Source organism: Pezoporus occidentalis, unplaced genomic scaffold, assembly GCF_034315485.1.
Source record: "Pezoporus occidentalis ecotype Australia unplaced genomic scaffold, CSIRO_AGI_Poc_V1 ctg8, whole genome shotgun sequence".
Classification (NCBI taxonomy): Eukaryota; Metazoa; Chordata; class Aves; order Psittaciformes; family Psittacidae; genus Pezoporus; species Pezoporus occidentalis.
In genome coordinates, this window is record NW_026916158.1 from 9,816,409 (window position 1) to 9,833,078 (window position 16,670).

A 16,670-nucleotide genomic window follows, 5' to 3' on the forward strand; every position below is an offset into this window, starting at 1 on the left:
AGGGCTCAGATGAGAGAGGACTTCACGTTCTTAACCATGGCACAACAGCTCGGCCCCGTTTCTTTTTCCTTTCTCTTTTCAGTGTTGTGTTTCTTCCCCTTGCAGTTGCCACAGCTGAAAGGTGCAGAATGCCGCTTTTCACCTATAGATAGTACTGTATCGGTGTAAAGCATTAACCTGGGAAGAAGGCAGTGTGGGGCTGAATCTTCTTAGCTGAGGATGGGGGAACCCTGGTTTTTCAGTGCTGCTTGGGCAGCAGCAACTTACGGAGTTTGGATGCAGAATATTCTTAGAACAGAAAATACAATACAGGCCACTTCTTTGTGGGGTGTTGCCATTTAAATAAACAAGACAATTTAAAACAAGCCTTTCAGAGAGATTTATTCCTACCAGTAAAGACTAATGAAGTCCAGGGGTATTTTGCTGAAGACACTCCATAGTCAGGGGAAGACTCATTAATTGGAAAGGTGGCTTTTGCTGACCCATCTGTCAGTTATTTACAGGTAATATTCTTGTTTGCTGTGTGGCCATGACTTTTGGGCTTGTAAGGGATGGTTCTGTAGTTCCTATAATGTTGCTGTGTACTTTGGGTTCTCTTCATTTCTTCCATCTTAGCTATTCTCCGACTTTTGTTCTCTAAGTAATTGTCTTCTGCTTGATATAAGTAGTCTTCAATTAGTCCAATCTGAAATTATAAAGAAGTGGTGTCAAAAGCATGTCCTTTCCCCTCTATAAAATTTTTAAAAGCTTTTCTAACTGGTTTATTTCAAAACTAATTGTCATTAGAAAGAAAAATACATGAAGGCACCTCTCATAGAATTGGCTGGAGTAACAGCACCTGATTTCATAATGCATTTTTTTAGTCCCTTTCTATTTGGATTCAATTCCTTTACTGCTGTGGAATAGACTCTTTCATTGAAATGTGCACATTGAAAACAGGAATTTATCACAACTCTGTTTTTAAATGGCATTGAAAAACAGTCACTTTAAAAGGAAAGGATGATGAGGAAATTAATCTCAGGCAAGTTTTTCTTGATAAGGAAAGAGAACAGAGGCTTCTGGCATTTATATGCCAAAATCAACACATGGAGAAAAATGAGTATTCCACATTGCTGTGGCAAGAACTATTTTTCTATTATATCAAAATGAAGTTCTGAATAAATATGTTTTCCCATGAATATAGTACACTAGAGAATACAGTAAAAGAATAGATGACCTCAGTGTGCTCCCCAAATAAGAATGCAATTATTCTAATAAGGACTACATTCAGATAGACACATCTTCCTTGCAGAGATGATTTCAAAACAACCAAAACTATAGATTAATAGTACTGTGTACAGGTATTCTGTAAATACCAGGCATTTGCAATTTTATGGCTATCTCCCCCGCTATATCTTACCTTTATTCATAACCTTTGTCAGCTTTTACGATAGGCGGTATTTCTGTAAGGTGAAGACGAGCATCATATCTATTCACACTGAGTTATACTCAATACCTAAGCCTTTTTTAATGTGAAGATCTAAAGAATCAATCTTCCAATTGCATTTTAAACTAAAATCTTAAAAAAAAAAAAAAAGTTTGACTCCATAACCTGACACGCATTCAGTGGAGCATTGCTTCTTTAGGCACAACACCAAACTGAGAATTAGCCCAAGTGTGGCTTCCTATTGTACTTATTCATATACTGATCTGTTATTGAAGTGCTCCTCAGCCCTGAACCTGAAGCCATGCCATGCACTCCGGCCATGGTTTGGGTTGGTGAGGGTTGTGTGTGTGTGAGGGAGAGAAAATGAGGCAGGCAGAAAAGCTTAAGGACAATTACATCTGCCTCCCTGGGGTGCCGAGAGAACAAGGAACATGTTTGGGACAGGAGCTCTGCCTCCTCCTCCCCCATGAAGCTTGCAGGGGTGATGTTTTAAGCAGATCACCTTTGCGTAGCACAGTGCATGATGCCATGTAAAAGGGTTTTCTACTGTGCTAATGAACCTTGACAGGCACTTATGCGTGGGCTTTTACTCTTCTGTTGCCAAGAGATCCATTGCAACAGGAGCACGGAGAGGTTGGGGCTCTCTGAAGACAGCCTCATGGGCTGGCTCCGCTGTGGTGTGCTCACCATATAAACATGCAGAGGATTAGAGAAAGGCATCATTATGCTAGCCTCATTTTTAAGAAGCTGAAATCAAAGCTTAGGAAATCATTGATCTGGCCAAAAGCACACGGGAAGTTGCAGGAAGAAAGACTAATCACTTAGTGACAAGCTACAGTCCAGGGGCTTAGACATATTTAACACAGCCACCAAATCCACAAGACTGTTCTGCAACGGACCAAATAAAAATGTCTATGTAAATTTCTTCTGCAGTTTAAAGTAATCTTTTCTATTTTGGGGCTAATGCTTGAGTTTGGGTGAGAACAAAAGGTGGTAAGAGGAAAGGAAATGGGTCCTGGGTGATGGATAGGGTGTGGTGTAAGGGCAAAGGGGACACCAGAAAAGCTACAAGTTTAACAGCAGATCCTTTAGGACCATCCAGTGGTGCCTGTACTGCTGGTGATGCCACTAGAAAGCCCTGGTGGAATGATGTTCCTATCTTGAATCATGGCTCTGCTGCTGTTGTGTGCTTTTCATATTTACAGAATACCTGTCAGCTCCAGCCCCCCAAATACATTCTAATATAGCATATCAGGGGTGGAAATAATAGTTGCTTACATAATTGCAATGTTACTGACACAGCTGATGAGTTGATGATGTTATTTTCACTGCAGTGATGGCATTCAAACCCTTGCCGACTTACAATTACACTGTATGCTCTGAGCCCTAGCATGATTTAAATTACCATACAAACACAATGAAAATACAGTCTCTTGACAAGATAAAGGAAGGGAGGGGAGTGGTTTAAAAATCTCTTTTGATGGCTGCAGTGTTCAGTAGTGCTAATTCGTGGCTTTCTAGCTTGCGCATTTCATTTTAAGAAAGTAAATTGGAAGCATTACGTTCTGCTTTTTTGCCTTAATTTAAAACCTCCCTCTGCCTGCTCTTCTGCTGTCTGACTGTGGTGAGCCACCTTCAGGGCTTTCACTGGGAAATGCAAATTTTTTAAATCAATAGCTTTTCTTTTTGTTCTTTTTTTTTTTTTTTAATCCAATAACTGTTTAAATAAGAATCCATGTGGATGGGAGTAGGTGGAAGGGCATAGTTTGTAGCCAGCCCAAACTTGATTAGTGTTACAGCAACAGCTGTCGTAAGAAATTGGATTTTGTAAAAGACCTGTGACTTACTCCCAAGCAAAGCAATAGACTGATGGCTACAGACTCATGCTGAGACCAAATCCCAGGGTTACATAGCTGAGCCCTGTGGCTAGCTGATACACTAAAGCAGCACTAAAGCCCAAGCTAAGAGCTCTGCAGGACTGGGTTCATGGCAGAGGATTCACTACTAGTGTTGCCAGTGATTCACACGAGGCTCATTTTGGGTCTGATCCCAACCCTCACAGGGATCAGCAGTGTTGGATGAGTCCTTTGCTCTATTTCTACTTGGATGATGCTTTCCCACCTCTAATTCCCTGATTCACATGATGTCTATGTGTGCCACAATCAGTGCCTGGGAGCTGGTCAGAAGCATCGCATCACATCTGCAGGGGCTGTGCTCAGCTGTCAATAGCTGAACTTGCTGCTTGACGTTCTTGAAGCCTTGAATACTCTCCTGAACACATGAAACCACATTTCTCCCATCTAACCTGCTATACAGTGTCTTTATGGTCTTTTTCTCAAGCGTTTGGTGACCTGAGAGCTCACAAAGACAAATTTGGCTTCAACCTTTTTTTAATCCTCCATTGCTATGACATCTTACTTTCAAGATGTATTTATCCTCTCAGCCCCTTCCCAGTTACCCCCAGCAGTGCAGGGGCACCATTTCTACTTTGTATCAATACCTACAGCACTGGCCTAAGTCAGGCAGCACCTGATCTTATTTCTTTCACTGGATTTTTCCCTCTGTCTTTAGTCTTTAGGCCCTTGTAATCAGGTGGAGGGAGCAAGCAAAAAAGGGAATGAACAGAATTAAGATCAAATGGGAATAAATAGAAAAAAAGATGTTGTTAAAGCAAATTACATGCTTAGTCCACAGCACATCTGTATGGTACCTATAGGTGTTTTGGGATCAAGCTAAGCAGAGGAGTGTAAGGCTTTGGGGGCAGAAATTAGAAAATGAACCAGATACTACGCAGAGTTTATTTTGTGCTCTTTATGTCAATACTGCTTTTATTTTACATTGCTCCTATATTCTCCTTTGTGCTTCAAATTCTTGCATCTGGGAAGGGCCAGAACATGAAGCAAGGGAATTAACACCAAGAAAACAACTGGACTTCTGCAAGAGTACAAATATATAGCGTTGGCCTTTCAATAGTCCACCTTCAGTTTTATACCCACGAGTCCATGAAAGTACCTGGGGAATAAAGCAATGGGCTAATGCTGGGTCTGCATGCCCGATGCTTAAGGGGAATTAAGTTAGGATCAAGACATCTCTAGACTGGTGGCTAAATGAAAATGAGAAACAAGACAAGAAAAGCAAACTTGTTTGGCCCACCTGAAGGAAATGACACTGTTTTTAAAGTCAGACGGATAATTGGGAAGGACAAAACCTCTGTGAGACCCTTGAACCAAGAAGCTGCTGCCTTGACATCACATGCTGCTGAAACCCCAGCACAGACCTGCAGCACCAACAGGCCATGTCTCGAAAGTATTCCTGTTCTTCTGCTCCCACAGAAAATCAGATAAATGAGTGAGGTGTCTGCCTTTCCTCAGTGCCACACATCAAGGCATTTTTATTCTGACACAAAATGAGAACGTGAAAAGCATAATCAGAAGTACCTGGATGGACTATAAGTCAATCAGTCTGTTCTGAATTCCAGTTCTGAGTATGCTGGGAGAAGAAAATGATCTGTGGTCCATGCGAATACTGAGGTTATCAGCTTGTTCTTAATTGAAATGGTTTTACATCATTCTCGAAGGTTGGGCAGAATGTGTAAATACTTACGGTTTTGGTATACTTATCTAATGCAGTTTATGTCTGCAATAAAAACACAAAGCTCCTTGGGTAACAGGCAATGCAACAGGATTAGCTGGAGGGATGAATTGCAGTGGGTCTAATTGGGTGAGGCAATATAAAATTTCCCTTTGGTTTAGGATTAGATTTGGACCTACAGGAGTTTTTGATAAATGACATTATGTAGATCCATGCAAAGATAAGGAACAATACAGTCTTTGTTTGGCACATATAAAAATATTTCTAATCCTGACCTTTTGTACATGTTGTCCAGTGATGGATAAAGGGGAGAGACTCGCTGCTGTGAGCATTCAGCCCTGCTCTCTGGATGCCATCCAGATTGATTCACTCACGGTGTGGGGGGATACGTAAGCAGCACTTGCTGCTGCAGCTGAATTACAATCATTGGAAGATTTCAGCATAGGGACTGCTGGAGGTCATCTAGACCAAACTCCTCTTCAAAGCAGGGTTTTATGGCAAGTTCATATCTCCTTTTCTGAAAAACTTACTGCATTTCTGGTAATGCAATGTCAGTTGCTTCTGAACTTGCCTGCATGCATCTTGTTTTGCCCTGATATACTACAATGCAAGTATATTCTTTTCCCTTCCTATGTACTCATCCGGATAAGACATCCTACATATTGCTCCTAATTATGCGATGTGCACCAGCTATGAAGAGGGAACACTGCAATACTATCCATCATTCAGTGTGGTTTTGTCCAAGTCCTGATGGGCCACAGATGTCATGAAACTTGTCAACCTTTGCTGCAAGGGGGCTGTTCCAAGGAACAGATGTCGATGTTTGATGGCTTACTGACTGTCCAAAGGAAGCTTATCCAAAAATGGGGGAGCTATTCTCACCACAAGCTATTTTGAAAGCACACACATCTTTTAAAGGATTGGCATAAATTTGAATACAAATGCAAAATATCAGTTATAGTATGTGTTGAAGAGTTTAGAATGAAATGAAAAAGATCCAGGTTCCCACAGTGACAAACTCCTGTAGGAAAATAATTTTGTTTAGAAAAAAAATCAGATGGATAAGCAGCAAGCAGACTCTGGAAACTGTAAAATCGTTAAAAGTATGTCTCGCATGGATGCATTCCCTATAATGCCTAAACATCTGAACTTCCTAAATCCCAATACAAATCAAGGGAGTCACTCTCAGATAAGAAACAGGTGCTTTTGGAAACATATGCGGGAGCTATAAATAACATGTAATGGCAAAAAGGATCTTCTGGCATACAGAATCTATTTTTATTACTTGGGAGATATTAGAAATAGAAGGCAAATGAGCTGCCTTTAAACATCAAGTACCTCTCAGCATTTTGCTTTGTCTCTCAGAGCTACTTGCTAAAGCACTCTTTGGAATGAATATAACCAAAGGAACAGTACTTGAAGGGTCTACGAGTAAGTAGAGATGGCTGTACAGAGCATTGAGGAAAAGCTTAAGAAAAGCGACTGATATTTTAACAAAAATTAAATCCCAATCTGTACTTTCCATTAAAGTCAGTTAGAACAAAGGTTCCTCAGTATCTGGGTAAAAGTAATGATTTTATTGTTCCTGTGTTAAGCAAAGGGCATTTGAGCTACTATGATTGCTTTCAGAAGGAAGTGGTTTTGCACAGTAGCGCATGATCTGAACTGCACAGGCAGGCCAAAGGTGCTTCCCTGCATTTGGTTGGCAATGTAACCCACTGACTGTGCAAGTCCTGCCTTGGACCTGCTTCTAGAAATGTTCACAGCTTCAGATGTTAATGCCAGAGATAAATATGGTACCACCCGTGCTCCATTTCTGCATTTTCACATGCCTCGTTTGTATGAACTGCCTTTCTTTAAAGGAGGAAGTCTGACAACCTGCTCGGTTGCATATTTCCATTGTAAAGGAAGGAGTCAAACTCTGAAAACCAGCGTTTGCCAGTATGTCCTTAGCACACTAGCAAAGCTCCAATGGTAAAAGCAGATGGAGGAAAGACTGTTGTCGATGAGGAACTAAATAAAAATAATATTGATGCTGATAATGGAATACATGTATAACTGCCTTACAGCTCAGATGGTCCCTTTGTACTTTGTAAGTTCTCCTGAAATCACTGTCCAGCACAGTGTTTATTTTACTATGAGCAGTCTCGTTGACTCATGCTATTTTTTATCACAGTAACAATATCTGGTAGCAAGTGTTTATAGGGCTGGAGACCTTCTCTGGTAGAGGGCAGCAGGTAAGCAGACTGCTCGTTTATAACTGACAGCATGATTAGCAACAGCTGGGGAAATGTTTATCTAAATCCTTACGTGGGGATTGTTAATGCCCAGAATTGACTGTGATTTAACTCCCAGGAAGCTACAACCAGCTACATTATTCCATTGTTTAGGACATTTACTGCTCCGTTGCTGGATTTGCTGCTATTTAAAATTATTCCAGTGATTTATCACACCCTATAGCTTGGTGGAACAGACTTTCTCATCACAAAACACTCCTTCCCAATAGCATTAGCAGTGTTTTGTTGTAGCTGTGATGGCCTCAGCGTTACGGGTATAGATGGTACCTGCTACCAGACCACTTGATTTAGCTGGAAAAAAACCCCACGCTTTTATGTACAGAAACTTCTGGTGCAGAACAACAAACTTGAAATGTTCCACATCTGCTTCAGACTTGAATAAAACCTTGTATGCCTAAAAGCTCTCTCTTTTTTTTTACAGTCACAGCCCCTGTTTTTATATTGCAATACTGGTCTAGTGATGATCAGGAGGTATAGCTGGTTAGTGTGCAGTCACTAAATAGCTCAGCTTCATATAGGATACTGCTGTCTGGAGGGCGGGAAATAGGCAGGATGCAATTGCTTCTTCCAGTGTAGCTGAGGGCCATGTAGGCATCTTGCTGGGACATCTTTTCTTCTCTTGCATGCAAGACAAAGAACTGGAGATTCACAAGGGTGGTAATTTATACTAGGCACAGGTGTTTAGATAACTGCTGAAATCCCATTGTTGTCACTCTCTGTGAATGCCATTATGGTTTTCTCATCCTTACAGTGGGCCTGAATTTATTAATGTGATGCTTTGGTTGCCTACATTTGTTCTGAATTCCCTCAGGTTCAACGGGGCAGATCTCATTTCCTGCTCACTCTCCTAACTTCCTCTGCCAGGTCTGAAAACTTTATTCAGTGCCAGGTCAGAAAAGTCTGCCACAGAAAATTCTTGTCCCTCTCCAGGCTGCTGCTGATTCAAAGTTGATTCACCCTTTCCAGAATGTCTTAATAAGTGTTCTCTTATCTTAGCATGAAGCCGATCTTTGGTAAACTTTAACAAAAATGTTTGCATTTCTACCTGCTTCCTCTGTTTTTATTTTCCTTCACTCAGTCTACCTGAACCAATGCCAATAACATTATTTTCCTTTTGTGTTTTCTCATTTATGACTTCATTGAACATTAGACATTACGCATTAAACTTCCACTCTTGTTCCAGAACTGTGCTTTTCCTATCCTTTCCTATCCTTTGCTTCCCCTTTTCACAATAGGTCTATCCATTCACGAAACACCCAGCTGCATCCCAGCTCCCAAAAGACAACAAACAGGAACCAGTTTCCTTCTATTAATTCAGGAATAGCCAAGTTTGAATCAAAACAGTGCACCAAAACACACCTTTTGAAGCCCGCATGCTCTGAGCACAAGCGCAGTTCCCCATGGCTGTGGCATGGACTTGGATGACTTTACAAGATGTTACAAAGTCATATACATCAAATAACTATCCTAGCAGCCAGCACAATACTACTCAGCAACATGTCCACTTCCCATCAACATACTATGAATCTCTCTCCTTGCTCCTCCAGCTGACCGAAAACCTAGCAAGTCTATGGCTCTTTTCCATGGCTTGATTTTCAATTAAGAGGTAATGTCAGTGGAAGAACACAGTTCATCAGAGAGTGTTCCTCTGCTGTTGCAGGAAGCAGAGATGTAGTAAGCAGAGGTCAACTGCTGAAAATCCATATGCCTGGCTAAAAGATTATATAATGTTAAGCTAATTTTACTTAATTTCATATTCATATATATTAGTGCAGCTTTTGTTATATACTTATCCTTATGTAAGTTACATCTGTTCTTTTATTCACTCATCCATGTTTGCTCTGCTTTCAGATTTATGAAACAGGCATTCCACCAAGCTCAGCAAATGATGGGCATAATAACTTATCTAAATTGCAAAGTATGTGATGCCTTTGAGGTAAAGTCAGATGTGAAGGTTTTATGAAGTGTCTCACATGTGGAAATGTAGGAAAGTGTTTATTTGCCATCTCCTGTCTCTCCTTTGGCTCTTGAAATGATGTTAAGAGGATCCTGTGAAACTGCTATGAAAGCCTAGGGGCTAAATGGAGAAAAATAGTAGAACTACTTTATTATCTTCATAAGGGAAGTAGAGTCATACTGGCACTTGCACTTACATGGCTCTCTTCTCTTTGGATGTCAAAAGTGCTGGTTGATAGTGTCTAAAGTATCTATTTATTTAATGTAATTCTGCTCACTGTTATAATTTTGTGAGGCTTTATTAATGAACTTACGAGACAGGAAAGTAATCTCTTTTTATTTCTTTATTTTTACTTTTACAAGTCTGCAGAGAAGCAAAGGCCTTACAGAGGAAAGCGGCAGCCTTCCTGACTTTTTATGTATCTGAGATACTCTAAACTCCTCTGCCTGTCTGTAGCTGCTATAAAGTTCTGTAATGGCCATGCAGAGACCTGGTTCCTTGAGTTACTCAGGGCCAAGCTTTACCACTGGTCCCAGCATCCATCTTCATATCAGATGTCAGCAAAGAAGCTAGCCAATAACCTGGCTATTCTGCTAGTGTCCCCATCTGCTTAAGACCCAGTGGCTGCAGTGGATTTTGAGGGACAGAGCAGAATAATCAGATTAGTTCCCTTCCATGTCTCTTGGAAGTTTCTTGTTCATTGCTGCTGAGGCTTGTGAATCAGAGATCATTGCTTAAACCATTGAGCTAAGTCAGTCTTGTTAAAAAAATAAACTCAAATGTAATTTGAATTAATAAGAGAATTTGCACTTCAAAATCTAGTAACCGAAAGTATATTTCTACCTCTGTTCACTGATGAAGACTTAAGCCTCTTTAGGGTTTGGTGCTCTTTCCCATAACATTTCCCATTAACTGCTTTAAGTGGGCTACCCATTCATAAGGGTGGCTTCAGAAAAGTCCATTCTCATCTAATGCTGACGGTGTGATATTTAAGGGCCTTTGTGACTCAATTTATAACACAATTTGGACAGAGGCAGCAACTGAAAAAAAATTCTTAAGCCTTAGTATGTTGCCTTGAATCCTCTCTAAGTCCAGGAGTCTGGCCACCAGCAAGTTCAGTTTGGGAATTTCTGACAAGTATAAAAAGCAGGAGGGTGGTAAAAGTTTTTTAGGACTGCCCATGTTCCTGAAGTAGGCTGGGACTTAGTCCCTCCATTAACTACTTCAGAGGTCTTAGACTTGCCTCCCCAAACTGCTAATACATATCTCACACTTTATCCAGGGGACTGTAAGGAAAAGTGTTAGTAAAATTCTGGATAATAGGGATTTTGGGAAACTGACCCAATTTTTTTTTTTTTTTCTGCCTCTAATGTATTCTTTAGGCTACATGGGTAAATCATCCGCAGGAAGATGTTAATCTCTCAAGGTAATCCAAGCTCTCCTGGGTCAGCTCTCCCTGTGGTTGGAGAGGCTGTGACCTGGTAATACCAAGAAAGGCATCTTCCTTGCAGCAATATTCTCTTTTCTCCAGCTAATTACAAGGTCATTTTAAATTTCTTTGTACTTAAAGCTTCCAAAAATAAATTAGCCCATCTGATAAATTAGTTTGCTTAAAAACGTAAATTTGTCAGTGACTTGGATGAGCAGCGCAGCACCCAAAACACTTGTAGCTATGCATATATTACTACTTTGTCAGTCCTACAAATCCAAAATTGCCCAGATTAATTTCAAGCTAATTTGATAAGCAATAATGACAAAAGGAAAAGTGTTTGGGTGTCAGGCTTTGCACCTCCTATGTCAAATTTCAGCCTGAATGATCTTTTTATGGCTGACTGTAGAATATAAAACTCTGAAAACTGTGGTTTGTAATGGCAATTCTGACAGACCCTTTAACCATTTGGAAAATAGGCACGGCTATAATTCTGCTGCATTAGAGAAAAATTTTGAGTGCTTTCGTTAGGTGCAACAGCTGTTTCTGTTGCAAAAGTCAAACTTCACTGGTGGTAATGTCACTGTCAGCTTTCCTGAGTTTTGCATTTATAGCTGATTGTATAAACTCCTTAATGTTCTCTTTTGCTTTCAAATATATGTAAATTAATTCAATACCAAAAATACAAATAACTACATTGTAACTAGGTCTGTGTGCAGGTTCTTTGTAGGATTCTGCAATCAGAATACAGTGAAAGAAAATACTTTGCCTTAACGAATTTACAATGAAATACTAGCCACTGTCTCTTGTAATTTGTGGGAATAATTTTGGTACCGCTGACAAACTTTTGATGAGCCTTTAATAACTATTTAGTCATCTGTGGACTTGGTCTAACTTTCAGCCACAACCTCTTCTCAACAGCCTCTGAGTGGTGGTGGTTCAGAGCAGTGAAAATCGGGCTGGTCATTCAAGCACCTAACTGTGGATTAAAATCCTGACTTTTGGAAAAACTTTGGAAAACTGTCTTTGGTATTTAAGTCTATTGTCTGAAAATGCAAAGAATAAGCACTAGAGAAGTACAGGGAATAGTCTATTTGTAAATATATCATTGATATATTTACAAATAGATAATATATTCATCTACTTATCAGTATTAGTTATATATGGCAGGAAATATGTGTGTAATTGAATATAAATAATTCATCTTATACGTAGTGTTTGTGTTGCAAAAGATTCTCATATGATCTGTAGGCAGGTGTGAGAGATCTGGAGACTATCCTGGCACAATGTAAAAGCAGTATGAATATTTATCCTTTGTTTTGCCTCATGAGTGCTTGAAAGAGATGAAACCCAGTCTGTCTATAATTTTTGGCATTTGGGTTTTGCTTACTTTCTGAAAACATTCTGTACTTGGAAAACTTTATTAACAGCCACTGATCTGACAGTTAACTGAAGCAATACACCTACTCAGACTTTCTTTCAGAGAAGATGACTTCAGAAATTTTAATTCAAATCACTTGGAAACATGAATTCTGAAAATACGTTGACCCTTCACTCCAGTGATTTCTTTACACCGCCTCTGTCTTATTTGCTTATCCTATTTATGCTGACCCAGTGCAGCCAGGGTTTGGTTTTCAGCATCTTCCCTGAGATCTGTTTGTAAACCCTAAATCCCAAAGAAGGACAATTTCATGTTCTGCCAGTGCCGAAATTCAAACCCTCTCTTCTCCAGCCTCCTGCTGCAGCCACAGCCCAGAGCAAGCGTGCATCTGTCTAGGAACTGATGGAGCCATAAGACATGGGGTAAGACCACTGCTTTGAATCATTAGTAACACTTTACCTTCCTGGTGATGAATTGCTTTCCTTTTCCCCAGAAGAGGCTGACTGCTGAATGCCCAGAGCTGTGATTTGCTCTGGTTCGAAAGACTTTGTAAAAACATAAGATACTCCTATTACCTCCCAGCCTGACCTATTAGTCATTACGTTCTGTCAGATTCGTCTGCACAGAGAACCAACACAAGACTCCCTGCATTTCACAAATCCTTTAAGAATTAAATTGACTGGTTGCTGTGCAGAGACTCCAGAAAGGTATTTACATGTCTTTTACGTCTCACATCACCAAAGCCTCATTTGAGCTCCACTAATGGACCTATTTTGTTGGGCTGAATTTTGTTCCATAACAACTTCCCACCCCACTTAGCACAGTACCTCATATGACAAAGATGAAAATATAATTATCAGCCAGAAATAAGCTATTCAAGGTTTGTTTTCTTTTTCTTTCTTTTGTTTTTCCTCCATTAGATAGCCACATGAGACTATTAACATGAACAAAGTTCAACTGTAGGGGCTAAAGCCTAAACACTGACAGAGTTCAAAGCATACAGCCACGTTTCAAATGGCACCTACTTTCTTTTCTACCTTTTGAACAGATACGACTCAGGTGGACATTTACTCCCCAGGGAACAATATATTCTCTTGTCCTTTGCTGCAGGGTTTTACCTTTTGAATTTTATTCCACACACGTTTTTTACTCCTTCTTCCTTCAAGGGTGTCCATGGCATCTGCCATTAGCAACCGCAGCTGTGGCACCAAGATAAAAATTATCAGTGTGGAATTCACACAGAAATAACTTCTCTAAATACACAGATTAAAACCTAATTAAAAAATCATTTGTATGCTGATGATTTTATTACTCATCTTTCACACAACGAGCACCTCATCTTTGCTTCAGCCATTACACTGTATTATTGTGGATATAAAATACTTAACAATGGCAAAAAAAATCCTCTGGAAAATTTGTATTTAAGCCTATACGTTTTAATGTAGTAAATGTTTATACTCGGTAAAGGAATTGGGTTGTAGAGAATAAAGGCTCCATATTTCATTCTTTAGCTGCCTGGGATATTCTTTGTTGTACATGAATGCTTTTTAGTATTTTCTCCCAAGGCTAATGTATCATAATTTAAAGCAGCATGTAAAACCTCACAAGAGGACAACACTAAAGCTGAGATGCTTTTACTGTAGCTGGAAGTATCTAGCTCATTTTCCATGCTTTTACTATCCTTTTTCTTTGGCAAACCTTCCCTTCTTCCCATCATTCAGCATAACAGAGCATAAAAACAAGGCTGACAATTTCTAGCGTAAACTATAAAAAGAAGTTGTAGGAAAATACTTGCTAATCAGTCCTTACTGTTGGAGGGAAGGCTAAAATTCAGGTTAGCTGTAGTGCTCCCACAGTACCTTTCCAGGTTAGTCACAGCATTGCCTCACCCTGCATCTTTCCCAAACACTTGGGAATGTTTCAACTGCTCTTAATTCAGGAACAGAGAGAGACAGCGGGCGGACCCAATACCTGTGATATTGCTGTGCTCTATTAGGTCTATTCCGAAATGTTTAGCTGGTTAAAGTGAATCCAGACAATAATTTTTCAGTGCCTCTTCCCAAATTGTTACACGTTACAAGTAATTGGCCAAGTATGATTGTACACATTCATAGAGGTATTGTCTCTTCTTTCTGTACCTAGGCGGGCAGCGATCTGACATAAATAAGGTCATGAAACTTAAAACATCAGAGCTTAGGCTCATCACAAGGTATAAAAATGCTGCCTTGAGATTCAAGGAGCAGATGTGTATTTCCTCAAGTTTCCCTTCATACTCAGGTTTTTGAAGTTAAAATTCTTTGTCTGTGCCCCAACACTGGGTAAAGGGTGCAGGAATCTTCTTTTGAATCTCTAAATAGACATACTATGGTTGCTTCCAGCCTGCTTGCTCTGTGCTTGTGCAGCCGCCAAGTTGCATCTTATTGATCCCAGCTTTTGATGGAAGCTTTTATTTTTTTAAGTAAGTCATGCATCAGTATTCATGCAAAAAAAAAAAAACCCACAAATTTCTGCCCCTGACTTTAAGTGAAAAGAGTCAAGAACCTGTCAGAAATTTTCCATAACAATACTCTTATGACAGATAATCTTCTATGAATCCAGAATAGACACAGTCCAGAGATTAAGGGTATTAAGGGCAGAATGGGCAAAGCACAGATCCTGCATCAAACCAGGCAGAGGAGGAACTGGGTGGGAAAGGGGAGGATTTCTCCATTGCTTTTCTTAGAGTGGTTCTCTCTGAAAAAATAGTGGAACAGCACCCACTGAGACAGGGACCAGGACAGTGGTCTGTCACCCCTAAGGGGCCAAGCTGAACCAGGCTGGAGATTTCACTGCTTTGGGCAAGAATTTAAAACAAGAAACTTTTCCAGTTAAAGTTTTGCTGATATCAATACATGACAGTGAAAAGTGCCCAGTGTGTACTCTGGTTTTAATTTTTATCATCCAAAATTTCTCCCCTGCCCTACTGGCAGACAAAATGCTACCAGAGCAGGCAGTTCGCCAACCAAAGCAGTTCTCCCAGAGCTGCTCTTTTTTTCTTAAATCTTCTCAAAGGAAGAATGCTGCATTTAAAATATCCTCATTTGATTTTATATTGAAATAGATTTATGATTTTTTTTACAAGCTTTCATCTTGAGTTATGATGTACAAATATGGTGACATTGAAATCACAACCTTGGAAAGATGTTCTCCAAAGTTTTTCCCCACTTATATTTAACTGTTCAACTGAACTGAAATCTTTATTTTTCCAGGGTCTATGAATAAATACTGATCTAAAAAGGCCTCAGTTGAGGTTCTCTGTGCCATAGATTAGGACTCTATTTATTTGGTTACCAGAAGACATTTACACAGAAGAGTTTATACCTGAAATGCTTTTGGGATCCTTGCTGTTTCAGTGAAAATTGCACTATTATAAATTCAGTGTGTTTTAAACTTTATACAACTTATACTGTATGTGATAGTAAACACTTGGCATCTTTAGCATTTTCTAACTCATGATTTAACTGCCTTGCTTGGTCATAAAGTCTTATCTCCGTTTTACCACTGTAAAGTCAGAAGGACCATGGAGGAATTACTTTAAATTTTTATTAGTAGAGGAGATTAGAATTTGGCCAGCTCAGTTTTCTCCATGAAGAAATTCAGATGTCTTAGAAATGTTGCTGGAGAGGCAGAAGCCTAGGGACATGGAGGGACTGCCTCTGCAGCATTCATTGGAAGCTGCTGAGTCATACCAGTATAGCCCAGTGCCCCCTGCCTGGACCCCACTGAAATGTGGAGAATGACAGGCAGACTGAGCAAGTCATGATCACTAGAAGGCAACCCAATCACTAGATCCCAGAGATGGGCATTAATGCTCTGTGCTTGGCGCAGTTGTGATGTGGTAGGCAAATGATCCTTACTAGCATAAGAGGAGCTTGTGCCATGCACGCTAATGTCACCAGGAAAGGCAAAGCCCATTAATCACTCCCTGGTGAAGTCACTCTGCAAGTTCTTGCTTGCAGTGTTGTGCCTTAACACTGTGGTGCCTGAAGTATACCGCAATATCCTAGCTACAAAGCATCTGAGACTCCATTTGCAACGCAGACTAAAGATACATTTTTCCAGCAGGATGACAAGACAAAGAAACAAATGCTGAATTAATACATTTTAATGCTCTGAACAGAGTAACTGGTGCAGGTTTTCTGCCTTTGCTCTTCTAAAAATCATTTTTACCTTGGGCTTAGTCAACAAATCATGTGTGTTTAGTTGAAAGATTTACAAGCTGCCACTTAAATGCCCCAGCTCAGACCCTTGTTCTGCCCAACCCAACTCTAAGAGACTGAGGACCTATGTTGTGGGTGTTCTGGAGCCTCCCTCAAAAAACTTTCCAGGGAGGTCAGACCTATGATTACTACATGACAAGATACAGGCAAAAGCGTAATAGCCTGTACTTTATGTGTGATGTACTAAAAATATTGTACCCTGAAGAAAAAAACTATCACTGAAATATGTACCAATAACTCAAGACCCTTTAGTCAGCCTTGAAATGTGGGCCTGCTGAAGTTTAATAGTAGGAAACTTGCATCAAAAGGCGAATGTCTTTTAATAGCACA

At 40.0% G+C, this 16,670-nt stretch overlaps 1 protein-coding gene across 3 annotated transcripts in view; it reads right to left on the minus strand.

The window, feature by feature from the left end:
- Positions 1–355: 355 nt before the first annotated feature.
- SPATA16 (spermatogenesis associated 16) overlaps positions 356–16,670 on the minus strand; it is a 98,857-nt gene continuing 82,542 nt past the window's right edge. The window contains exons 10-11 of one of the 3 annotated variants that reach the window (XM_062603033.1): positions 13,200–13,280; positions 356–685 (exon numbers count right to left, since the gene is read on the minus strand). In XM_062603033.1, the coding sequence (XP_062459017.1) occupies positions 494–685; positions 13,200–13,280 (273 nt within the window). In that variant the 3' untranslated portion in view covers positions 356–493. Of the gene's footprint in view, positions 686–13,106; positions 13,281–16,670 lie in introns of all 3 variants that reach the window. The other 2 variants (XM_062603037.1, XM_062603036.1) reach the window with 2 other exon arrangements.